Source organism: Mesoplodon densirostris, chromosome 16 (assembly GCF_025265405.1).
Source record: "Mesoplodon densirostris isolate mMesDen1 chromosome 16, mMesDen1 primary haplotype, whole genome shotgun sequence".
Classification (NCBI taxonomy): Eukaryota; Metazoa; Chordata; class Mammalia; order Artiodactyla; family Ziphiidae; genus Mesoplodon; species Mesoplodon densirostris.
In genome coordinates, this window is record NC_082676.1 from 4,915,536 (window position 1) to 4,942,968 (window position 27,433).

The 27,433-nt window shown below is 44.6% G+C and overlaps 1 protein-coding gene across 3 annotated transcripts; it reads right to left on the bottom strand.

Annotated features, from left to right (window-relative positions):
- Positions 1–553: 553 nt before the first annotated feature.
- Positions 554–26,721, bottom strand: STX16 (syntaxin 16). 3 transcript variants are annotated; one of them, XM_060120484.1, is made up of 8 exons: positions 25,802–26,721; positions 11,342–11,449; positions 10,761–10,901; positions 9,031–9,196; positions 7,864–7,955; positions 7,164–7,307; positions 5,864–5,944; positions 554–3,502 (listed from the first exon to the last, which is right to left on the bottom strand). In XM_060120484.1, exons 1-8 carry the CDS (start codon positions 25,931–25,933, stop codon positions 3,398–3,400), a joined length of 969 nt encoding a protein of 322 aa, XP_059976467.1. In that variant the 5' UTR covers positions 25,934–26,721; the 3' UTR covers positions 554–3,397. The 3 variants fall into 3 exon arrangements, with proteins under 3 accessions (XP_059976467.1, XP_059976468.1, XP_059976469.1); XM_060120485.1 differs by having other exon boundaries at positions 25,853–26,720; XM_060120486.1 differs by lacking the exon at positions 554–3,502 and adding an exon at positions 3,534–3,892.
- Between the last annotated feature and the right edge of the window lie 712 nt (positions 26,722–27,433).

Below are 27,433 nucleotides of genomic sequence, written 5' to 3' on the forward strand. Positions count from 1 at the left end.
CACGCCCAGCACGCCCCGATGGCATCTCTCGCCAGGCATACACGGGTGAGAGTCAGCGATGAGTTAACAGAGAACCATCCCGGCCTTGGATGCCCAGGACGTTCGAGGGGAAATACAGTCCTGGCTTTGAGTTCGACTGGCAAACACCACCCCTGAAATTTTCGGATTAATAGGATGGGAAATGTTCAAAGTCACTTAGAAGTTCAAGTCTCCCGGGGCCCATGTGTACGAATTACTTCTCAACAAGGCACACGTAACTACGGTTTTATCTGAAGAGCTCCAGTGTTTCTTGGTATGTATATAAAGCATACATTTTCATAAGGAAAGTAATTATCTGCCTTTTTGTATAGTGGAGAGCAAATCGATTGGTCCCCTTGAAAGCATCCATTAGACAGACAGATGGACTCTCAGACACTGAGGCAAAGGCCTCGGCACAAAACAAACAGTCATCAGCCCAAACGATCACAGAACAGGCCAGGCTCTCCCGAAAACACAGACGCACATGAAGAAAACATGCACCCATCGTTAAAATTAATACTAGGATAGCAGGATGTTCTTTAATCTGCACGACTGCTTTATTGTACAAAAACTTTCCAGTGACAGTAAATTAGTTTTAAAAAAAGGACAAAAAAAGTCATTTTAGATAGAAGCGCTTCACTAATTGCTTTATTTAAGCACACGAGAAAAAAAGTCTTATCTGACCAATTAGGTTGGAAGGGTTTTATTACGTTTAAGGAGCCATTAGCCAGGATAAAACACTGAAAGCGCTTGTGTCAAAACAAATAAATAATGCTCTCTCAGTTAGCAGAGAACGCAAATTCGTTAAGTTAGAGACGTACGTGGCTTCACACCCATGGTGGGTGGCCAGCACTTCCCCCCAACCCCAAATTAATAAAACAAGGGACCGTAGCTTTCAGTTACGATCTCCCGGGAAAGACCAGGAGCTCTGGGGACCTGACAGTCAATGTCTACGTCTCCCCTCTCCAGCCCTGGTCAACAGAGCCACCCAGGGCACGTTACAGGGGGCAGGGGTCCGGGCTGCGCCCAGAGAAGCCCTCCCTGTGGGTCCTCTTCTCGGGGCGCACTCCAGGCGAGGGGAGAAACTGGGCAGGACACCGCCGCCACCAGAGCTGCTGGTGGGAAAAGGAGGATGAGAAGGACCCACAGGTGCCAGGACGCTGAGTACTACACTGCTCCTGGCAACGCTGCTGCGCTTTCTGCAAGTGAAGGCTCAAAAGAGCAGGACAGTGTTTTGCGGTGCATGGGCTCAGGGCCACCTCCCCACCTTGGGACACGGTGGTGGCAGCGGACGGCTGGGCTTTTAGCTGGCACTGGATCCGGTCAGCGGGGGGCAGCTGCCCGGATCCCACGCAGGATCCTTCAGACCATTCCTAGTCAGATTCATAGTTTTACCCAAATGAGTTGGGTAGAAAACCCAACTCTAGTCACCCTATTCACTGAAAATAAATACAAATGAACAGTGATCCTTTCTTAATGGGTCACCTTCCTTCAAAGGTCAGTAAGACTCAGCACTTGAAACGCTTCAGCAGTAACCCATATCACCATCGCAGACTGTCTGGGAGGGAAGCCCCTCATCTCGACAGCCCCACTCCTAGGAGCAGCTTGACTCCATGAGGTCAAAACCGTTGAGACGAAAGACGCCTACAGCTGCTCTCGAGGACCGCAGAAGCCCCCCATTTCAGGGGCGATCGAGGAGGGGCTGGCCTCTTATCCCCTGACCTTCTTTCCCAATAAATAACTGTCAGGGAATGCCGTGCTAGTTCCTGAGATGCCAGGGGCACCTTCAGATCCTCCTACGGCCACATCAGTAATAAGAAAACCAGTGACTGCCCGGCGTCGTAAACCACTTGGGAAGGGAAGGCTGGGGCAGGGTTCTGGGTTTTAAGCCCATGATCTGTTCGGACAACTTGAATCTCGGGGCTTGAGTTTAAATTTCTGGAAATAACTTCAAAGCCAATCCTAGAGAGACATTTTATGTGACTGGCCCAAATAAACGGCAGCACACTTAATGAGCTCATGCTCCTTTTAAAACATTCTAAGAAAGGTAAAAATAATGGAAAGCCATTGAAAATGATGCAAAGACCATTAAAACAATACTGGTGTCTCAAGACCAATTAAAACATGAACAACTTCAGTTTTCAAAGTTATCATCACTTTCCACATTATTCCACAGGTCCAGGAATATATTCAAGCACCATGTTGATAATAGGTAAGTAAACAACAAAGTCCTACTTTGGTGATCTGATTCACTCTCACACAAACGAGGGGCTTTTCTAGGCAAGATTTTCACAAATTGCAAGAATATGCCTACTTTCTGGGCATGGTGAGTGGCAAGGGAAGGGCCAATAAATCAAACCACTAGTGGAATATTTTACTTTGAAATGGAGTGATGTTTGGTTAATAATTTGAGACCCACTAATCCTATATGGGGTGACCCATTTAGAATGGCCTCTGTGTAAATTCACAGTTCATTAAATGCTGTCTGGTTTGAACAGGTCATTAAGTAGTGAGTACATAAGCAATGCATTGAGCAGGGCTGGCTGGGGACGACCACAGGGACACACCGGCTGCTTCTGGTGACTTTCACAACACCACTGAGCTTCCTCTCAATGTGAGGCTACTTCAAATCACCAACTTTTAAATTTAGGTGGTTTTGCTTAGTAACCCCTTTTGGTTACAGGAGAACGTGCAGTGCACAAACTTTAGATGAGGAATACTCCATTTACAGTTAATTTAAACTTATAAAGCTGTTTTAACTGGCCCACCTAAATGTGTTAATTAACATCAATGATGGTTTCTTATTTTTCACACTTTGTTACTCTGGTCATTAACAGTGATGGAAAAGCTAAATTAAGTTAATGGGGAATATGGATTATAAATTCTTAAAGGACTTCTCAGTTTGTTTTCAACTGGAAAATACATAGAGAAAAATGAAGAGGCATTTTTGCCTTTACTCATAAATTTTTGGTACCAAATTTCTTAAAAACCAGATGGTTTAAAAAAATTTTTCCAAAAATTATTTTAACATGCTGCTCAGACATGACTGCTAAAAAAAATAGCATATACAGATATAATACATTGAACAGCTTGAGGAGGCCTGTAAACCTTCAACTCGTTTTCTCTGTCTAAAAAAAAATATATTATAACTGAAGAGAGAACTCATCTCTAATCTGCAGCAGTATCCAAGGTCCTTCAAGTGTTGACAGTGAAGGAAAACCAGAAGCCCCTTCCCCTCGCGTGAGCACGACTGTGCGGCGGAGTCCGTGGAAATGCTCGCGGCCCCGACGGGCCCGGGGCCGCCCCTCTGCAGGAACCCACGGGCGCCGGGCCCGCGCACCCGGGTCCACGCGGGCCTCACACACCGACCCCACGCTGCTCAGTGCGACTTCACGCCGACGAGGACAACAATGAGGACAATGATGATGACAAATAATATTAAAATCACAAGCATCTTCCGATTCTTCTTTTGATACTGCTCTGCCTACAGAAAGAGGAGGGAAAAAAGGCCGTCATTTTCCCCAAAATCCCAAATCGCGTCTCGCTCATTTCCAGTCCTAGGCCTCTGGCCGCACCCACACACCCGACACCTCTGCCACCGGCTCCATCATCACGATCCCTGCCATCAGCTCCCGCGGGTTCAATCCACACGCGTCCCATGACCCCGGAGCTCCCTATTTACCCGGCTTCGCTAACGCCCGCGCTGGGGACCCGCCATCACACGGAGGCTGCCGAGGGGCCGAAGGCTCTGCTTTCAGATCCCTGTGGGCCGCTTCTCCTTACTTCTCCTTCCACTGACCGCAAGGACCCACTCTTTCAACAGAAGCCTCTCGCTTCCGGACACAGTTCTCTGGATGAACGCACAGCTCCTTCACTAAGAAATCGAACACCTGGCTAAAGTTACCACAGTCAGCAGGGATGGAACCGAGGGTCCCAGAGAAGCTTGTTTTCTACCTCCTCTGAATTTGGGAATAAGAAGAAATTCAACCTTTGAAGTAGAAACAGGAAAGTTGGCCCTGTGGTGTCAAGCGCAGAAAGAACCCACCGAGCCCAGTTCTGTGCGTCTGGTGACACACACGCCCGTGGTGCTGAATGTGACCCACAGAAAGGAGAGGGGAGAAGAGGGTCGTGAGGGTGTCCCTGTCCACGTCGGGGAGAGCACGTCCTGCCCTTCCGTGGACGGCGCTGCTTCACAGTGAAGGTGAAAGCAAGGAGACAGCCTGAGGGCTGTACCTGCTCCGAACGTGCAGCCTCCTCGGCCCTGCTTCCCCGTCCCCACCGACCTTCTGACCGGGACGTCTGTTTCCTAAGCGAGCCTGCCCGCCCACCAGGAGCCACTCAGCCACAGGAGGAAACCTCAGCGCAGACAGGTTCACCCGTCTGGAGAGCCCGGCCCGTGTGAAGCAGCTCCCAAGGCTCCATCAGCCTCAGATGAGCTGACCGCCAAGGCAACGGCCAGCCGTGCCTGGAGAAAGAGGACGGCGCGTGCTTAGTTTTCTAATAAGTAACCTGCAACACCACGGAAGCTGACACCAAGTGATATACTTTGAAAGCTCTCAAAATGGTTTATAAAGTAGAACCTTAAAATTTTTAGTTCCCACTAGATTTGTACACTCCCGCGGAGAAAGCTTTTTCCCTTTATCTGTGTTATATCAAAAAACAAGTTTCACTAGTTTTTATTTAAGAAGCTTCAAAACCGATGCATAATTCAACAGCATATGAAAGGCCGGGCATTACAGAGTGACAAACTAAAGTTAATTTTCACTCTTTTAATACACAAAGCTTGGCAACCGAATGAACCCGATGCTTAAAAAGCCCTCTGCATGTACAAGGCAAGCCTCTTCTTTCTCAGTATATGCTGGAGCGCCATCCCCACCCGGCATGTGGTGACAAAAGCACGTGGAAGAGGCAGCGAAGGGCTCCTGCTCAGACCTACGCGAGGTCTTCCTGTAAACCTGAGACTACTGTCAGGTACGGCCGGCTCTGCCACAGGAAGTGGCTGGTTTCAGAAAGGTGATCGAGAAGCACATTAGTGAATCGGAAACGTGAGCACTATATACGGCTAGGGTCTCAAAGACATGAGGAAACGGACACAATTTATTTTATTTGTGAAGTATTACATTCCTTTTAAAGAAAACATGCACCCGATTATGTATGAGAGCCACTCAGCAGCGTATGTGTATGTTTCTCATAACTCATTACAAGATTTTTAAGATGTTTTCCATCTATTTTTAACAAATATCGTGAAAACCATTCCTGAAACAGCCACTTTATTATTAGCAAAGGATAAGAGAGCTAATACTCTCACTTCAACAAACTACCCTTTCCTCCAGGTAGGACACAGATATACTGTGGTAATTAAAAGGGAAAATTAGATTTTTATCTCCTCCAGAATGAATCCCCACCAGCAATTTATCAGAAAAGTATCACAACAAAGAGAGGCCTGAGTCAGCAGCAACAAGCAGACAGAATGCTCAACACGTATTTTAACAAATACCCACTCAAATCGATTTCCTAAAACAAGAAGACCTAAACAAGGAATAAAGTATTTTCTAAAAGGGAGAAAACCCCAATTCCTTCAGAATTCCCTGTCACAGAAGGGGATTCCCGGCAATTTCAGACCCGCGTGTGAGGTGCACCCGGAATCATTAACTGCAGTAAAACGGCAACAGGGCACGTGGTCGGCTCTGAATAAAACGACATGGTGCATTTTTACAGTCCTATCTCGAGCCGACGGCAGACGAGAATGCCGAAGACAGTTATGATGGAAGAGAAGCCTCTCATGAATTCTTGATATCTGATAACAGTTCTTCAAATTCTCAACCACTGAAAGATATGGCATTACCTTGTGAAGCTGTTTCAAGCCATCTTCAGTTTTGATACAGGACTGTTCAACATTATAGTCGATTCTATCAAGGACGGTACCCTGAGTAATAAATGACAGTTACAGATGATCAACAACCACAACTGGGAAAACTGAACTTCAAAAATAAGAGATGCAAATTGCAGACATCATTATCCACAGAATTATCTGTTTTACTTAACTGTGATGTAAAGGTATACACTGCCAGGTCTGGAATCCGTCACCGTGCCATATTAGGCTCTCAGTGGCAGACTGCTGCACTAGTTGCAGTAAAAGTCTAGCTCAGGAGAAAGAGATACTGACAAATTGAGGTTTCTTTTTTGGATTTAGCCACTGCAGGATATGCCATATTCAGACTTACTGGGGCTTTAAAAAATATACGGTTCAGTGGAAATAGGCTCTGAGTGGTGAAGGGCTTGCGTCTGTGCCCGTTTGTTGCTTAAATACTTGGATTCAAGTAAGCAGAGAGGGCCAGTTAAGCCAGGCCTGGTTACGATGAGGTCTGGAGATTGACTATCATGTCTATAAACGTCAGTCACCACGTGGCTCCATGGGTTAGAGCAAACACGGTAAGCTCCAATCCAGATGTAAAATTACACATTCGCCTCAGGGAGAATTTTGTTTTTAATTGTTTAATCTCTTGGTTCAAACAGGAAGAAGGGACACTGGGCTACACAGAAGGACAGGGCTGTGAACGGAGACGTGCTGTGTTAGGAGAGACTACAGCAAGAGCAGCTCCGCAGGAGCCTCGGGAGTAATTAATGTAACTGGATCTTCCACAGCCTCACCACTCCATTCTGAGGCTGGTTTCAGGGGGATCAGGACCCAGATCCCTGCTGGCAAGATAATAAAATACCCTAATCAGATTGCAACAGCGAACAAACAATTTAATTCTACTCGAGAGCTAGTGGTTCCAGTTGCCATTACACAATAACCTGCCAAAATTAGAAGGGAAACCTTATCTATTGGCAGAATCACTGCTGAGCGTGGGCAGACCAACCAGGCCCTCACCCTGGGGTGCTCCCATAAGCACCCTTGGGGTACAGGCAGAGAATAGGAGAACTGTCACTGACATTTGTTTTTTTAACTAAAAAAAAGTGTATTAGTATTTTCATGGGGAATGGCAGCAGTGTATGTATATAATCTGTACACACACGTACATACATTAGGGGAGTAGGTTCAAATCGCTTTCCTGACGGGAAGTGCAGAACCAAGAACGTCCGGAGAAGGACTAGACACTATGGCAGGAAAGCCCGCTGAGGAGGCAGGTAAGCTCACGTACCTGTTCTGCGATCATGGCCCCTAGGTCCCTAAATATCTCGTTTAGGTCGGAAATAGACTGCACGATGCGGCCAACCTCCCGCTCCCGCGCGTCCACCGTCAGCGTGCTCTGCCGCACCAGCGCCAACTGGTCATCTGTGAAACCCTAGCAAAACACAAAGGACGAAAGGTGTGCGTTAGCCTTCATTCCCCTCAAGAAAGCTCCAGTGCACCATTTTAGATATAACTGAAAGGAAATAAATTCTGAAACTATTTCTATAAAGCACATAAACCACAGATAAGCACTTATTCTTCCCTAACAGGAAAGATCCAAATTCCCCAAACAAGCGGGCTCTAAAGCACTATCGGCCAAAGCAGGGGACACAGAGAACCCCGCGTTTGCAGCCACCCAAGGGCTAAGTAGCAAAACCACCGGGGAGAAGCCTGCGCACCTCTGGGTTCTTCCCAGGAGTGGGGTGGGCAGACTGCTTTCCGGAAGGTTCTGGAAGGCAGATGACAAGGTCTCCCTGCAGCCTTTGGAAAGGAAGAAACAGTATGGCCCCCATGACCGTTCTTCCGCCGGCTGCAAAAGCCACTTGATGGATGTGCACGTCACGCAGGGCTGATCCATTTGCATCGCATGGAAGTTAAAGGTCCACGAGGAGAAGGAAACAGACCGGAGCGCAAACGCACGGCAGTCAATTCTGCAGCCCCTCACGTACCCGATCATAAAGAGTATTATCGTCTCCATCGTCCATCAGTGGTACTGATGTATCAAAAAAATGCTGGGATCTTTCCTCTCGATTCTTCAGGCCTATCATGGATAGGAATTCACTTTACTTGAATAGGTAAACCATCCTGGTTACTGTCCCACCATTAAAGAGGGGAAATCTAAGAGTAAAACTCAACAGTCAAAATGGAGACATTCTTAGCAGCTTTAGAAGAACCCTATCTCACCTCCAACAGAGGTGGGGGGACCGTAAAGGACTACAAACATGCAACAGTAGGTGAGCACTTGGGGTTATCTAAGACAAAAATCACCCCGTAAATGTGTATAATTCACTGGATGCCAAGCGAATGACAAGATGACACAACCATGTGAGAATCTCTAAGAGAAGCAGAAATATTTAATCTAACTGCTGTTACAAAACATTAAAAAAAAAAAATCAGTGTCTCTCCCTAAAACCATCTCTAGTCGAATTCCAAACGGCCCTAGTCAAACTTTAGAAATACTAAAATTAAAACACAACTATGCCAGTTGTCAGGAGGAGGGAGAACTAGTTTTGGGGGACCATGAGGGGATACTATTGATTACAATGGCAATGAAGGAAAACCCAGTTTAGAGGGTAATGAGAACGAGGGTGTAGCTGAAGCCTGACTTGGCACTATTGAGGAGGGAAGGGAGCCAGTAAATCACTGTGCCTGGGGAGGAAGCGCCTGTTTAAACTACTCCCAGGAAAGGTGCTGAGACACTCTCTCAAATACTTGTTATTGTGCAAATATGAAGCTTTAACATGATTACAACTGTTTTCTACCTACTTAGCAGCAGCTCCTCCACCCCTAACATCTAGAAAGCTACGAGCTTTTAAAATGTGCGAGACTGATTTTCAAATACTTTAAACTTGACATGGTCTATGTTTCTGTTTTGTTCTTTTTTAGATTTGACACCCTGTCGCCGTGGCTTCAACCTGGGCATGGTTTCCCACTGGGGGCGTAAGGGAGCTCCTTTCTGTTTCGTAAGGTGGGACTGTGCTCACAAGCTAACAACGGAAGGCACAGGACAAAATGGAGACTAGTAGCAAAAGAGAAGGGTAAAAACACCAAGCTGTTGCCGGCTCTAACGCCGGAAACCCCATTACTCACGAGGCCCTGCACGGGCGGACACTCACGCTTGAGGTAGCCCGACTGCGCGCGCCGGAAGCTGGCGGACAGCTCCTGCAGAGCTTGCGCCAGGGAGCCCACCACGTTGCGAAGGAGCCGCTCTTCCTGCTCCGAGCAGGCCCTGCGGGCCTGGCTGGGCAGTGCTTGCACTGCACGCTGGCACCTGTGGAAGAGCTGGGGGAACAGGGGCGCTCACAGCAGGCGGCGGGGGGGGTGGGGTGGCCCAAGGTGCCCCTCAGCTTCTTCGCTCCCCGGCCAGAGCGAGACGCACAGCGCTCTGTCCAGACCGGCCGGCACCGAGAAGGGCCAAGAGATCCAAGCTGAACCGGACCGGAACAAACGGTGTGTGTGTGTGTGTGTGCGCGCACGCGTGTGTACGTGGGTGTATGTGTGTGTGTGGGTGCGTGCGCGCGTGCATGTATGTGTGTGTGGTGTGTGCGCGCGTGTGTATGTGTGCGTGCGTGGGGGGTGTGCGTGCGTGGGTGCGTGTATGTGTGTGCGCGTGTGTGCGTGCGCGCGTGTGGGTGCGTGTATGTGTGCGTGGGTGTGTGCGTGAGCGCGTGTGGGTGCGTGTACGTGTGCGTGGGTGTGTGCGTGCGCGCGTGTGGGTGCGTGTATGTGCGCACGTGTGTGTGTATGTGTACGTGGGTGCGTGGGTATGCGTGTGCATGTGTGTATATGTGTGCGTGTGGGTGCGTGCGCGCGTGCGTGTATGTGTGTGGGGGTGTGGGTGCGCGTATGTGTGTGCGCGTGTGTGCGTGCACGTGCGCGTGGGTGCGTGTATGTGCGCACGCGTGTGTGTATGTGTACGTGTGGGTGCGTGCGCGCGTGCGTGTATGTGTGTGTGTGGGTGTGCGCGTGTGTGGGTGCGTGTATGTGTGTGCGCGTGTGGGTGTGTGTACGTATGCGTGGGTGTGTGCGTGCGCGCGCGTGTGTATGTGTACGTGGGTGCGTGGGTATGCGTGTGCATGTGTGTGCCCGTGTGCGCACGCTGTGTGCATCCCTTCTTACGGCCTTCTTCTCATTTAGTCCCGACAACCACCCTCAGAGGCAGGTATTATTATCCTCCCATTTTACAGACGAGAACACTGGAGTCCAAGGGATTAAATGAGAATCATGCCATTGTTACATCGCTAGAAGCCAGGATCCAAACACTCCAACACCCCAGGGCTTTTCCCACCCACCACACCGCTTCTCCGTGCATCAGCAACCCAGGAGATTTAAACAAATGAAAAATGTAAGTGCTAGTTTACACACTAGTCACATTATCTTAAAATTATTCAAATTTAACATTTTACAAGAAACATTTCTAGGATGCTGAGTTTCTCTAGGATACTAATATACTCAGTCTGGAGCAATAGCTCTCCATCCTTTCAGTTACAACCACCATTTTTTTTTTAACATGAAAAAATTTTGCACACTAGTATGCAACAGAACTTACACATCTTAAAACCAAATGACTGAACTCAATAACGTTCTGAATTTAATTTTCGAATCAATCCACAGTAGTATCTACGAACAAATGACTAACAGTCCCCACGCCTCCAAGGCATGGAGCAGATGCTGCTACCTGGAGCAGCTCAGGGCCTCCTGGAGTCCCTCTGTGAACCTCCGGTTGGGAAGTGGAACTCTGGGACTAATCTGCAATCTGATTTACAGCCCGACCGCCTTCCGGCCTTTGAGAGGGGGACAAGGCTGGGAAGCGCAGGCTCCCCCTGCGGGCCCCTCCCGTCCTCACCTGCGTGATCTCTTGGGTGGTTATTTCGATGGCGTGCTCCTGCTCGCTGCTGTCATCCAGGGTGGGTCTGTTTAAGTGCTGGTCGTGAAGGCTGGCTAACTCCTTCATCTTCTGTTTAATCCGGCCAACATCGTACTGTATCTAAACAAATGAAATCAAAGAACATCACTGTTGCCTGCCAGGTATCTGTCTGCCTCTGAGACAACTGGCTACACTCACAGTATGGAGCTCAGTCTTCAGCCAACTTGTAGCTGCCTGAGCAACTTTTCATTCAAACAACCAAACATTCAAATAGCACTCCTTCTGGTTACACAGTCCTTCAGTTTATTTCTGTAATTCAGGTAGTTAGTACCAAAACCAAAATCACAAGTGTGTGCACATACATACACACACACACACACACACACACACACACACACACACACACACACCCCTTTCTTGTGGTATGTGAACAGAATAATCCTAAATCTAACGTACTTCCAGGGACACTCATTTGAGTCGTTATGGCAGGTATCTTAAAATACGTTAATGTCATAATTACCTCAATAAATAAGAGAGTGTGAAACTAACATTCAACTTACTTCATCCACTCCGTCCACCCATTTAGGAGGTAACCGCTTTGTCACGCCAATTGCTGCTTCTGGGTCTAAGCTAATGCCTGACACCAGAGCCATGCGATCATCAGCAAGCTACAGGGAAACAAAGGGACATTAAAAAAATTATTCAAATTCAATTTAGATAAGCACAGTCTTACTCCCTTTTACTGCTGCTCCCTAAGAAGATTCAGAAATGGAGGAATAAATGCACTTCCCTGTGTCACAAACTTGCTTCTGATACTGCTAGGGTATGGAATGGTTTTCCTGTCTCTTCATGCACCACTTCTTAATTTCCTTGGACATACTTGTGAACATGCATTTGACTTGCTCTGGCTATGGAAACGTAATGAAAAAGTCAACAAGAAAAACCTTAGTACTATACTAGGACGGGATGGCATGAACCTCAGCAATTAATCTGATCAGACAGATGCAAGTTAAAAAAAAATTCTAGGCTGTAAATGGAACTAACACAAAAATGTCACGGTTTACTTACATACACTTAGCTTATTTTGTAAATAGGGCTGATCTAGTTATCTTAGTCACAAGATCATTAACCATGTGTTAAACTGTGCGAAAGAATTGCCTAAAACAGTCAGCAAATTATCCACCATTTGGCAAAAGCAATCCTTAAAATTTCAAGGCACTTTTACACTGTCCTTTCCTTTCTTTGGTTAAATGTCCACGGGCAACATTTTCACTTATTTTGAAATGATCTCAATAGTTCTTGTTTACTTTACCTATATAATACACTGCCTGCCGTAGGAAGCTTTTAAGAATGGGAGGGAAATCATGGGTTCGGCTCGCTGAAGCTGCCCTCTGGCCTGGAGGCAGTGAATGCTGAAAGGGTCCCGAGATACCCTCCGGAGCCCAGCACTTACAAATGCCAGTTTCAAAAGATGCAAATGATGATCAAAAAAGAATGGAAAACAGCACATGAAAGTCCTTTACAGGTAATACTTTGTAGATTTTCTAAATCACACTGCAGAATTGGGTGAAGAATTTATATTGCTTTTCTCCCCACCCCGCATTTATCTAAATTTATTGTTTTTCATTCATTCGGCAAATACTTGTTTGCTTTCCTAACAATAAAGGAACAAGGCAAAATGTTTAACATCCTCAGACGAAGGGGGAAGATAAATCACATAAGGAAAAGCTTAAATTAAAAGAATTCTTCAAGTAATAAGCTCTAAATCCCGAGCAGAGAGACTGTAGCAAAATCCCTAAAAGCAAATGAGAGTCTTGCGTCTGCCACCCGTCATGCCTGGGGTGGCGCTGCCCCCACTGGCTCAGGGGACCAGCAGCCCCAGAAGTGCTCTCAGAGCGTCTGAGTCGTGATCAGGGCCAGCACATTCCGCCGCCGCGTGGACCCTGCAGGGCCGGTGTCATTTCAGGTCTTAAATAAATGGTGCGTCATCCCACCTGCACTGTCCGGGGCTCTGCGTCTGTGACATGGTAATTCTCAATCAGAGCCACCTTGTTTGTTTTTAAGAGTTCACTAACAGGAATTTTACATTCTCTTTACTATTTTAATCCTCACAAAAGCTAGGTGAGCTAGGAACTATTATTCCAATCTATAAATGAGGAAATTGAAACTCAGGAAAGTTAACTAGCTTGCCCAAGGTCACAGCGTATTATGTGACAGATTAAAACCTGGATCGGCTACTCCAGAAGCACCGTCCACCCGGATTGGCAGGCACGTGAAATATAACTGTAACTTGCTAAATGCACCAGGACAACAAGCCCTCAGACTTAAACAATAACACCAGACACGGTCCTCGGATCCATTCCCTACCAACTACACCAGGGACTACAGGACAGGCTCTGGCTGAGCACAGAGGCATCCACAAAGCAGCCTCTCTCGAGGACCATCTGCAGATGCAGCCCCAAGGTGCAGACCTCACTCCACACAGAGCTGTGTATTCCTCAAAAGTCCTGCCCCAAAGTCACCAAGAGCTATGCAACTTTGTGGAGGGCACGATGACCAAAACAGAAGGGACAAATCACACAATCAGCACCCAGCGTCTGCCAGCTATACAGCAGGCACTATAGAGTTGCCTGAGAGCAGAACTTGAACTTAAATCTCCAGCTGTTCATACAAAGCAACACCTATGGGTCATAGTTTCTACTACGCCAGTTTACCATCTAACCCACTACATTTTACTATTACACCGTATCTCAATAAAGTAATAATAGTAATTTGTTTTATTTAGAGTTTTTAAACTCACGATTTTGAACTGTTGTTACGGTTTACTAACATACATTAAACTAAAAAGGATACAGAGATGGTATTTACCTAAGTTTATCTGCACAATAATTAGCATCAACTTCTCTGAAACAAATAAGAAATTATAAATCACATACGAAAAGTCAGTTGAAGTGGATTCAACTCTTTTTTAAGCAGTACTTGATTTTACACCATAGATGTGTTCCCCCAAAAAATGTATGTAAAAGAGGAGTGTGCGAACACACCCTCTTCAAGTGTCCTAAGGAAGCTTGCTAATCGAGAGATCCCCACGTGAGGGGGACAGATGCTAGCCCATCTAGCTGGCCCTAGCTTTCCCACGTGCTGTATCAGGATGTTGCCAATAAGACAGAAGAGCTGGTTCTTTGAGACTGAAAGCTTTAAACAGGGAAGAATTTGTCCCCTTTATGGTATAATCTGTAGCAATAGCTCATCATGATAAAGAAATGCAGCCTTACTCAGAAGAAACGTGGCATTTATTTTATCAGTATGGATTTGTAATATATTTCACAGTATGTGCTATTATTTTTAAGACTGTTTTGGGAAGGGAAAACCTAATTGAAGATAAATGTCACTTAAAAATGGGAACAAATATGAACTTTAAAAAAATACATCTTAAATGCAAAACAATCACCCTTTCAACTTCAGAAACCTCACTGCCCATCTCAACACGTTTTCTCATTTTTAAGATCCAGAATGTGTCAGGTTTCAAGCTGCCATCCAAGTCAGTTCAGACCTTAAAAAGCTGCCAGATTTTTCATTCTCTTTACTTGTCCTTACTCCATTTGGTGTCCCCCTACCAAATAGATGGTGTTGGTCGTTAAAGCTTTTCTTAATGAACTTGTGCTTCTGAAGTAAAAAAAACCACACAACAAACCTTTCTTACTTTTTAAATAAGAAAAAAATTTTAAATAAAATTGTATTTATGAGGATTAAGAATTCTTGTCTCTTTGATTTGTAACTCTTGTCCTCCAAGAACTATAGGGTGCACGACCACAACCCAGTCATCCAGCTCAACTGCATCAATGCAGGAAAATTCCAACGGATGCTCACAATGGCGCACCCAAAGGCTTCTTGTTCAGCTCATCAAAATTATCTTCTGCTCTTGGTCCACTTTAGACATTGACAACTGTCCCTTTAAAGAGTACCAGACAGTATGGAAGAGTGCTTGATCTATGGACAGAACACACACACACACACACACACACACACACACACACATACACACACGAGCACAGTCTTATAAATCTTGCTGTCCCAAATATACAGCCTTCCTCCTCTTAGCGAACCCTGCTTTTACGAGAAGGCTGATTTGGCGTACTGTAAGATTAAGGAAATGGCAGGGCCCCTGCAGGGACTAGAAAAGTCAAACACAGCCCCTCCCACCCCCCGCCACACACCCATGTAAAAAAACACACCAAGTTCAGCCATAATGCCCTGGTAATAAGAACCAGTACTGACAATTCTGGACTTTTTAAATGTTCTGTGGCAACGAACATTTAAAAAGTCCAGAAGGGACGCTGACAATTACAGCTTGGCAGCTCTGCTTTCCACCTGAGACAGTGTGGGAGTGTGTATGATGCAGTCAGACCACAAGCGTAACTCACTGGGCTCGGAAGGCTAATAGACAATTAGGCTGAAGAAATCTCAGTTCTTTGAGGGAGTGAATAAGCATGTTGTAGAAAAGAGAATCAGGGGCTGTCAGCCCTACGGTTTTGTTTTTTTTAAATATGTGATAGTTTTAAAAGTGTTTACTTTCTCTGATTATGAAACAATAAATGTTCAAAATTGACACTTCTTTAAATGTGCAAAAAATACAGAAATTTAAAAAATCTGACAATCACACTACCCAGATACAATGTTACTAGTTTCACTGATTTTCCTTTTTTTCTCAACTCTTATATACATCCTAAAAAAAAAAAAAAGTAGGAAGCAACAATTACCTGCGCTCTGTTGGTACTGGACCCCCACTGACTTGGTCATTTTAGGCCCAACAACACAAGTGCTGAGGGGACTGCTCCCTGTTCTACAAATACAGACACCGAGGGGCTCACAGACTTTCCTTCTCAATGCTGCCCTCAGCAGGGGGACCAGTGAGCCAGCCTGTGGCCCCCACGTCCCCGCTACTTCACCCTGCCCTTCCCAGGCTATATGGTTTGGCAGCCTGATTTTACATCTTGTAATTTTTTAATAGTTCCTCCTATGAATTTTAAAGCCCAACAACTTGGGAGATGACTTTGTCCCCGGCAGCGAGCAGATGAGAGCAGAGAGCAGAGGACAGGGCCGTGCACTGGGCAGAAGGGTGAACGGTGGGCGGGCTTTCTCCCTGGGCGCACCTCACTCAGTATTCCTGGAGGAGAACACAGCCTGCTATCCCCAGGGTGCAGCAGATTTTCGAGTTGGTCTGAGTAGGAGAAACGACAAACCAATGTGGACACACTGCAGGAGGCCACTCGTGACGCAGTCAGGACAGTGTGCTCAGGCCTCACCTACCCAGGGGCGGGCTTCCATCTGACCCACGCCAGGATCGATTCGAAGCCCTACCGCAGCCTTGGCAAGGTGAGGCTCTGGACACCGTTCCTAACACAGCCCCAGCTCCTCGGTCAGCGCCTGGCACTTCATGGTAATAAATACGCAATTATAATTAGCTGCATGAGTCAACAATAAATGGAATGAATGAATGAAGTAAATGAAAGACAGGTCATATACAATTCTCTTCACTGATACAATGGTTCTGGACCAAGGACAAGAAGGGGAAGTGAGTGGCTCGGGTGGCCGAAGGGCCACGTGGCCCCGGAATGGAAAGGCTTGTAGCCCGGAGGGCCTCTTGGCACGTGAGGTGCGTGTGGCTGGGAAGGGGCTCTCCACTCGGGGTCTCTGCTAGAGATCGTGGCAGAGAGCATTTCTGCGGGGGGAGCCAGTGTCTGGAACTTGCTGCCTGAAGAGGAAGTAGGAGAGACTGGAAATAGGTTCAGACGGCGGAGCCCTCAGGAAAGACGACCCTTGACAGGCCCGGCGGGAGAAGTGTTCAAACTTAGGCTGTTCTGCTGTTTGTTTTTTCCCCACGGCCCACTTCCTTTTTGGGGCCACAAGTCCCGCATTTCCAAACCGTTCAGTAAGCGGTAGCATCCATTCTTAGATGGATGGGTTTGGTTTTAAATACTAATTGTTTTTTAATGACTCAAGTAATAAATATATCCAACCTACGGAAAGGGTTTGCAACAGAAAGGCAGTTTCCCTTCCATCCCAGACTTTTCCTGGAAGGTATCCACTGTTAATAGTTTCTTCTGTCTCTTTTCAGAAATCTAAGTACACACAAGCCTGAATGTTAGTTATTTTTCTTAAAAAAATAAAATAATTTTTTTTTTTTTTTTTTTAAAGAGTAGGAATTGCGGTGTCCAGTGTCTTGCATCAGGCTTCTCCCCACTTGGCCATGTGTCTGGGAGCTCATTCCCTGCAGCCCTCAGAGACAGACTGCACTCTTTTTAACAGGTACAGTACAGGGAATGAGAGTTGCTATATAATTTATTTAACCAGTTCTCCACGAAGGATCTTTAGGTGGTTTCCCATCTGTTGTTATGATCAACTAGTAAGGGACCCATTGGTCTTGAAGACAGTGGCCCTAACCCCACCTCACTGTTCATACTTCTAAATTAAAACAAAAGCCAATGACACCCTCCCACCCCCAATTTTAAAAGGACTCTTTTAAACAGGTCTACCTTTAGGAAAAATATTTTCATCCCCTTCATGGCTGAAAAGATAATAGAAACACAAAACCAACAATCACAGTTCAATCCCCTTTTTCCTCAACGCTTTTATTCACATGACTAGAATAAAGTGCTGTGAACACATACCCACTCCATCTTCTGGGAGAATTGCTAATAAGTGATGAAAAGGCCAAAATCGTGCTGCTAGGAAGGGGGCCACGTAATGATTAGTCAGTCAGCACCACTGGAGGGTCACTCGCTCGGGGCCAGTGACACCTCAGCAGACATCTCAACAGGTCTGGTGGCTCCAGGTCCTGCTTCCTTAGGGCTTTTGCCAGACATCACGTCCTTCTACACCTCTGAGCAACCTCACTGCACAGTCTCAGGAATCAAGGGAGCTGCACGCATAATCCTAAAAACAATCTGGCTTATTTTAAGTGCAAGAAATTTTACTGCTTCCAAAGTTGAGACACTTTCCCTACAGTAGTAAATAATGTTCCTAAGCCCTTCTCTAAATCATCAATTCACCTGGTGTGAAAATACATTAAGTAAATCCTAAGTATTAAATTGTAAAACACGACAATGAGAAGTAATCAAAACAAATGCTAAAATGTGTACACTCTTAGCATTTTACATATGACCAAAGATTTCAGAAAAACAGGCATAATTTTATAAACTAACATACAAAAATAGTCAAAACACAATACCTCATCCAGCTCCTGAGAGATATGTTGTTCCCATCAGCCCATCCAGTTAGGGATAGCAAAAAAAAAAGAAGGATGGGGACAGACAGACAGATAAGGGATGGTCAGTTGAGAAAACACTGAGATTTTACACAACTGTAAAGTTGACTAAAAATAAAGATTCACTAACCAAAGCATTTAAAAAAATCTCCCCCTTCTGATTCTTTTTTTTTTTTAAGCTACATCAATATTTATCTTATTGTTTCTTATTTTTATTTACCATGATTGTTGTTTTGGTAAATGAGATAGGATACAAACAATAAATAGTTGTAAAAATTAAAATACAATAGAAGCAAATAAAACACACTTGCTTTAGTTTCAATAAAATATAATGGTATTGTTTCATAAATATCAAATATCATACACAAGATTCTAAATTTCCCTGAGGAAGAGAAAATCAAGAGAGCAAAGCTAAAATGTAATTTTACCATGTCAAATAAATGTAAATTTTAACATGTAAATCAGCCCTGCAAATGCAGCAAAATTAGAAAATGAAAAACCCCCAAAATTGTCTATGGCCGAATTCAGATAATATTTGAGTGACCACATATGTAAGGGCTCTACAAATTAAATCCCGAAGACACGGCTTTCTCTGTGGTAATAAGCAAGCCGAGAAACCACTCTTCCCCGGAGAGACACACAGGTGGTAAAAGAAAAGAAAAACTCTTCCCATTTGCTTGGCATGCATTATTATTAGTCTAGAAGGCACACAGTTATTTATTAGGCTATTATAAAGGAAAGTAAAACAAAACAAAAGGTAAGGAGAGGGTTTTTTTTTTGTTGTTGTTGTTGTTTTGTTTTTTAAAGGGGGAGTAGAAAGGAAGCAGCACCGGCAGGCAGAAGATTAAGTTTCAATCTAAAACCAAAGGTTCTTTTTCGATCAAAGTGGAACTCTATCTTCCGAACAGACATTTACTAATGACAGATAATCTGAACAACTAGTTTTCATTTTTTTTTTACAGTATTGATCACTGAAATAATTAGTGGTGAATTTCAATAATCAACTGTTGATTTTTTTTTATGCTGAGCAGTCAATTTAGAAAATAAAAAACCATAACTTCCTTCTTTAAAAATTAATAGTGCAAATGAAACTGGTCTATCAGGGCCAAAATATTATTAAACAATGACAGCAATAACAGTGTAAGCATACAACATTCCTCCATGTAAAAATTGAATCAGCTGACATTATAGAAAGCTGAAAGTCCTCTTCATTCCTTCTACACTTTGCCATGAGAGTAAGAGAACTATATTTCTATGCACACCCTGCCATAACAGTAGTACTACAAGATATTAATAGAGGAGATAGTGTCAGATGGAAATCTGATTTAATTACCTTTTACTTTAAAAAGAAAACCTCTTTATTTTTTAAAAGCTTAACATTTTCAGCAAGAAAGCACTGAAGTGGTTTTAATAATAAAACAAGACACAAGGCAAAACCCCTAATTCAGTATCTCAGTCTGCACATCTGCCTGTTCTGCAGTGGCTCCTTGGCATCCAATCTTTGGATAAAGCATTACTGCAAACCCTGGTTAAGATCTCTGCTGCACATGAGCCTGGCCTCTTGGATTATCAACCAAGCACACACCCTGATCTTTTGGTTTCTACAATTATTAGTTGACAAGAGGTGAAATCAGAAACATGGGCTAGATACGACTCTTTTTTTTTTTTTTTTTTTTAACAAATAGGAAAATCAAGCTTCAGAATATATAAATCCATTTCCCCAAAGTCACAGGGCTGAGATGGGGACAGACCCAGGTGTTCAGGCCTCTTTCCACCCCACCTTCCAGTCTCTCTAATTTTATGAACAATTCAGGGAGTTACTAGTGGTGGGCAGCTACTACCATGCCACACTGGGAATTAAATTCAGGAGGTCATTTTTCTGAAGAGCATCATCCCCTCCCATTTTGCTACTTAAAAACAGAAGGCCTTTCAAAACTCCCCCTGCCACCAATTTACCAGAAAATTTTGTCAAGACCTGAATTAAAACATTTAGAATTACCATCAGGAAAAACCAAAATATAGCCAAATGAAAACATGGTACTACACATCATCACCTTCTAAATCTTTATAACGTCTACATCTAGGTTTGTGACCTGCCAATGGCATACAATCAAGCAAATATTGAAAACTCCAAGTAGCATGTGGAATTTATTGTCTAAAGAACTTTCTACATAAAACTGAAAAATAAGTGGAAACCCATCTGTGTTTACTCAGGAAGTCTGGAAAAGTTGAGCAAAATGAGTTGGAAATACAGGTCTATGCTATAGTGATATTTACTTTATTTCCGTTACTACCAAAGTAAAAGTTTGCTTCACTTTTATCCAACAAAGTACCCTTATTCTCAAGTAAGCCTCTCTGCTCAAATGGAATCTTTAGAAGCAGAAAAGCAAATAGATCTAAAGAGAAATATACAATGATTTCATACTTGGATTCTAAAGACAGAGAACTAACTTTCCAACAGACTCAGCATGGACTAAAACATAGAACTTTCAATATGCAAGTCAAGATGGACTTGCGTGGTTGTAAAATGAGATAAAGATGCAATCCCATCGTAAGAAAAAAAAGATTTTTTTTTAATGGGTTCTTCCATTCTCCGGGACCTGTAGCACAAGTCCGGGAAAAGCAGGCAGCACTCCTGTGGCCCAGCAGGTAATACAGGGCTCCCGGGCCAGGTCTGCCTGAGTTCCCATTCCAGTTCCCTGGCTCACTAGGTGGGCAATACTGAGCAAGTTTCCTAACTCCTCTAAGCCTCAGTTTCCAGATCTGTATCATGAGAAAACAACACCACCTATCTGATGGAGCTCTGTGAGGATGAAGTAGGGTTACACATGGAGAGGGCTAAGCCCAGTGCCAGGCACATAGTAAGCTCTCAATAAATCTTGGCTAATATTACAGTCAAGACTGAAGAAGGACCTCAGTTTTCTTAAAACCACAGTTAATCCTCAGTTGTTTTTTTCCCCCCAAAGCACACCATGTTTTATTAAAAATAATGTGCTACTTTCAAACTAACCTAAGACCAATTAACTCTAGCTTCCATTTATAGATAGTGCATTATTCTGAAACAGAGAATAGATTAAGCAGTAAACACTAACAAAGTAGCTCAAATCCCTCTATAAGATCTGTTTCAGGAGACCAAAGGAAATCACACAAGTCACACATCACCTCATCAGATCAGAACAGCAACTCAACATGTACTTATCATTCATTCAAGACTTTACATGTTTTTTTTGAATGATTATTTAATGCTGTAAATTCATTCTACCTCCTTAAAGCTAAGCTGCCTGTAACTGCCTGAATGAGGTGCTGCCTTAAAACCTGCACTTGGCAGACAGAATGTTAAAGCTTCTTCTCCACAGTATTGGAGCTACTTTTGAGGATTTTTGAGGTAACATCGGGCTGATGGGCAGGGCAATGCTGTTGACTGTGACTTCCTCCTTTTCAAGTTAAAACTAAGGCAGCAAGCCTTGGTCAGGAGAAACAATGTATTAAAACAGAATCTGAGAAAGCACTGCTGAATCCACAGGGCCACTAGAAATCACCTAACTCAAACCCTCCATTTACAATTAAGGCAAAAGATGTCTGAAGAGATTAAAAGCTTGCAGGAAGACCTACATTCTGCATCAGCCACAGAGTGAGACTTAGCCCTAAATTCCCAGGTTTAAACGCCAGGGCTCTTCCCTTTATTTCACACTGCCCTGAGGCATAACCGTGATGGGGCATCCAAAACTGAGGCCAAAACAGAATGAATGGGAAATGCCAACAGCTGCATCTTGCTGACAGTCTAAAAATTAAACCCCTGGTCTATTTTTAACAATTAGGTTTACTAATATCAACACAACCGAGAACACAATTAAGTAGAATTTTGTTCAGTTCTGGGTGCTGAACTTTAAAAAGCACACAGAAAAACTAGACTTCATTCATAGGCAAGAAAACTTAACCTCCCTGCCTGAGCCGGGACTGCTGAGCTAGAGAAAGCTCCGGGGCACCAGCAAGCTGCAGGGTTATCTCTCCTGCAGGAGAAGGAAGAGGCTTCCTGTGTCAGAGACCCGGGGGCCAGAAGCAGAGCTAGGATCACAGGATGCAAGACACAGACAGAGATGGGGTTAATAGAGGCAAGGACTTTTTTCGCAGTGAAAGAGGTAGGGGTGACGGCTGCTGGAATTTCCTATCCCCATCACATAATGCGGTCAAGGAAGGCAGGCAGAGGGGTTATCACAGAGGGGATGTTGGGTCAAACGACCTTTAGGTCCCTTCTGGCCCTTCGGACGTTTTGTTTGTTTTGTCACCGCACATCCTCCTTAAATTCCTGCTTAGCTGTGACATATCTGCCTGAATGCGGCACAAACCTGTCTTATATGCGTGTATAGGTACACACACTAACCCCACCACCACCAACCACCAACCTCTACTTTTTTCCTCCAACTAGGATGCAAAAAAATGCCTGTTTAAATTTTTTGAATGATATGGCTTTATGTGCCCTTTGTTTTCAGGTGTGTAATACACACACGCACGCACAAACACCACTTTACAATCAATTTCCACAGCTTTCACCTAAAATAAGGATGTGCAAATTCAGATTTAAAACTAAAAAAAAAAAAAATTATTTCAGATGTGATTTATTTCTAATTGTGAGATAATTTGCACACCCCAAAATCAAGGTCTACAGCTTTTTCTTCTAACTAGGAAGTAGAAATTTCAGTTTATGATTTTTTAATTAAGTTACACTCTAGAATTTAGTTACTTCCTTTTTTAATTACCTGAGTTTTAGATAAATTTATACAAATTGGCTTTTAATTGTTTTACTTGTGTTTTTAACATGCCAGGTATTTGTTAAGTTTTTATTTATGATTTTTCATAGAGAAAACTATGTAAAATGGCATAGCCTCCCCCCACATATTCATCAGTAGACTTAACAATTAGTAACACTCTGCCTTATTTGTTTCCTTTATGGGGGGGGGTTAAGTATATAAACTAGGTGATGTCTTGACATTTCAACACTAAACATTTCAGTAGACCCCTCTAATAAAGCTAACAAATTTATTTAATTAGTTTAATTAACTAATAATTTCTTAATACCACCTAAAACCCAGTCCATATTCAAATTTTATAGCATTAATTTTGTTTGATTTGCTAATGATTTTGAAATTTACAACTCAGAAATGAGGTTTAAAATTTTTTATGAGCTAGATATGCAGTGAAAAGTATTACATCAGTTATTTAATAAAGTTTTAAAAATTGTGTTAGACATAGTTTTCCCCAAAATGTTTATAACATTTTTCCAACTTCCAGAAAAATTGAAAATATTGTACCCTCTATGTAGTCATGCTAACATCTTGACATATTTAATTTTGTGTGTCTGTGTGTGTGTGCAGAAATGGTTTCTGTAGAATCAACTGTAAGCAAGCTGAAAATATAATAATTCACCCCTAAACACTTCGGAAATTTATGACATGCCATGTTTTTTAATGCACACAATTAAAATATATAAATGTGTGACTTCTATTTAATTCTAACTTAGGCAAACCATCTTTGTTTAATTGCAAAAATCTATTTTTTACATAGTCTTAATTGACTACAAGGATCTTTTAAATGATCTAATTGCTCATAATGATCTGAGAAAGATTTTAAATAGTCAAACCAATATATGTAACATTTTAAATGGTATAATATGTAAAAAATACTTTTTAGTGCTCTGACTTAGGCATGTATTTTTAGTCTGACTTAGAAATCTATTTTCAAGAAAATGTCTGAATTAGCTAAATATACCTGTACATTTTCTGACATACCTATTTTTCCAAATTGTACAGTTTAGCTATATATTTTTAAATATCTGACTTAGTTTATATATATATTTAATATTGCCTAACATCGAAAACCATTTTAAAAATAGATTTCACTTAGAGATGCACTTTTAAAAAGCTGCCTATCCCAGACACCAGGTTTTTAAACCGTCTGACCAAATGATTTAAAAAAAAAAAAAAGTCTCATGTTATCCTACAGTTCAGTGTATTCTGAACCTTAAATGATTAAAAATTTTAAAGCAAACATTATGTTTTAATATCAGTTAAAGACTGATACCTTAGAAAACATTAACGGGAGTTTTAGTTATGTTTTTTTCTCCCCACGAGGTAGCATAAAATCAAGTCATTTAAGGAACATGCAATTTTTACATCTTATTTAGCAAAACTAAAGTTCCATGGAGGATTTTTTTTTTTTTCACTCACTTCTACTCTCTATTTCTTGGCTTATTTCAGAACATTCTTTTCAAAATTAGCGCTGGAATTAGCCCGTTTCCATTTTGCACTTACTTCAGTATAATACGACTTCTTTCAGTTTACAAACGTAAAAAATCTTCAAATTCTTAAGTAAGTGAAAAGCTAAACACACTCTGTCCCTCTGTTTTCTATGCTTTTTGACCTAAGTTTACCGTGATTTTATTCCTAAAACTGCTCACACAGTTTACAATATCTTTTCTATATAAGCAAGCTGGCCAAATACATTTTCCTCTTGTGATTTACAAAAAGGAAAAACTGTCTTTGTAGACTGTCTGTCAATAATCAAGACAGATGGCCTGATTTTTGTGAAGCATTTAGATCAAGTCATAAAGAAAAAATGTAAAGGGAATACAGTCCCTAACAGGTGAAATAAATGTGAGATTCCCCAAACTGTGTATGTCAAGTATAACCCCCAAGAACTTGGTCTTGGGGTGACTTTATTCTCTCCTCCTCCAATGCTGCTTCTATTCAAACCCAGCCCGTCTACAGCAAGGACCCCCACCACCACCACCACTACAAACTAGTTTCATAACTTCACTTTTCCATTTAGGCTACCACAGAGCTCATCTTCATCCTCCTGTTTAGATCATGCACACACACCCCCTTATTCAACAGAGCAGGAAACTGAGGCTCAGGAAGAGAAAGGAGCCCCTTAAACAAACAGAAAAGCAATAGCAAGCAATCTTTCCAGGGCCTCCCAGTAAAAGATTCTACTGCTGGGCTAAAGAAAGTTTCAGGTTAATTAAATCAAAAACCGTGGGCTATTCGGGGGGTTGATTTTCACATACACACCATGTTTTTTTTTTAAAAAGTTCGAATGGAGGGAAAAGCTTAATTTCCTGTCTGGGAAATGGAAAACGAAGAAGCTAGCACCTTACAGCCTCACAAACGAGAGCCCCCAGGAAAAACAGCGAAGCAATTATTCACAGGGAACACGAAACACAGAGGGCTGCGAGGCCATTAAAAGCAAACGGACGAAAAAACCCAAAACAACAACTCCTTCCTCTTTGGGGGAAGGGCATCGTGCATTTGCAAGGATTTGGGTCTGCGAGCCTGCAACCCGACCAGCAGAACCGAAGTGAGGCTCAGTCTGCGGGGGCGGAGTGGGGGAGGGGAGCTTAAAACAAAACGGAACGAAAAGGCTTCAGAAAGGCCCAAAGCTTCCAAACCTTAGTGCTAAAACATATGTAAATTGGAGGCTGCGGGTCGCGCAGGGACGGCCGGGGGGAGGCGGGGGTGCGGGGGGGACTGGGAGGGATGCGGAAGTGAGGAGAGTGCAAGGCAGAGGTGGAGCAGGGGCCTAGCACTGGTTCTTCCCAGCCAGGGTGATCGATGCTCTCCGACCCCAGCCAAGAGACCCTGCACTTCCGTACTAGTCTTATCTTCTTTTTTAAACAGACAGACAGACAGAGACAGACAAACAGGCAGAGCCGCAGTGCACACGGTGCGTGTGTCGGAGAGGCCGCCGGGAGACTCACCGCAGCAATACTACGTGAATGCAGAGGGCTGCAGGTGGTGTGACTACTCACTTGCTCGGCTAACAGCTGCCGGTTTTGGATGGAATTATTCCGCAACAACAAGAAAGCGTCCGTTAAACGCCTGGTGGCCATGTCTCACCCTTTGTGACACCCCGCTCAGGGGCCCCCCGCCCACTTCGAGTCCAGATTTATTCACTTTCTTTCTCTTGGCGTGGCCTAGTCTAGCCCACCCTTCACAGGAGCTTCTCTTGACAAGGCCTCAGGCCTTCGGCCGAGCTGCCGCTGCTTTGCGCTTCGTCTAAGCCCAAAGACCCCTCCCCAAATAACCACCTAGGCTTTCCGATTGTCTGACTCCCCCTACCCAAGACCTGCCTTCGATCTCTAAGCACTTAAATCCCCCCAATCCTTGCGTTGCTAGCCAACTTCCCAGAGACCCCCTCCCCAATCCAACCTTGGATCTACAAGCGTCTAACTCGCCAATCCGGCTCTGGACTGGGAGGCCCTGAAGCCCCCTACCACATTAGTCTCTGACACCCCCTAGGGCCTTAGCCGGCTCTAACTTGGCTCATAGGCGTCTGGGCCGGGCTCTCAGGCCTGTCTCCGGCTCAGTTTCCCCACCAGAGGCTTGGGAGGCCTGCTTGAGGTCCCCTTTGGACAACCCGAGCCAGGCCTGGGCCCTGAACTCCTGCTGCTGCCTTCTGGGGCCTGGTCTGAGCCTGCTAAGGCCGAGGCCCGACCTCCTGACCCCTTCCCTTTGTGGGTGGCCTGGTCCTCCACTGCCACAGCAGGCTGCCGGCCTCCAGGAGGGCAGCAGGGCCTGCCTCCCCGGCCTCCTCACTCCTCTTCTCCGGCTCCCTCCATCCCGGGATCTGACTGCTGCTCAGCCCCGGGCCGTTTCCGTGCTACGGTCCCGGGTTCTGGCGTCCCCCCTGGCCCTCTTCCTGTCCGTCTCTCGCGAGTGCCCCCCTGCGACGTTCATAAGCCTTGCTCGCAACGTTCCGGGCGCGGGAGATCCCTACCCTCCTGCCCCGGGGCACGGGAGCGCTCCGCCCTCTCCCGGGGTGCTCCTGCGACGCTCGGTTACCCCTTCCCAACTGGGCCCAGGCACCGGGAGCGGGCCGCCGGGCGGGCCCGAGCCTCGAGAGCGTGGCCCCCACGTTGCAAACAACCGCCAGGGGCCTTGGCGCGCTTATTAGAGTGGAGTCGAGCGGCAGGCAAATTTGGGCTCCTGCAGAGCCGTAGTTTGAGGCGCGCGGAGTTGGGGCGGGAGAGGAAAAGTTGGAGACGACTGCCTCTGGAGGCCGAGCACGCTTCACTGCAGGCGGAGGCTCACGCTCGCTTTTTTTTTTCTTTCTTTCTTTTTTTTTTTTTTTTCCAATTCTGAAAAAAAAAAGATGTATCAGAAAAACAACCAGGAGGGAGGAAAAAAAAAAAAAAAAAAAGCAAAAGCTGCAGCTAGAGCTCCAGGCCGCCTGGGCCGCGCCGCCGCTTGCGGTCGGGGGTCGTGGGGGGTGCCCGCCCTCCCCGGCTGCCGCTTTCTGTAGGGGGCACTGCAGGGTTGTAGAATCTCAAGTGGAAAAGTTCCCCGAAACTTTGACAGTCCCCCCAGCCCCCAACAACTTTTCCCTGCCT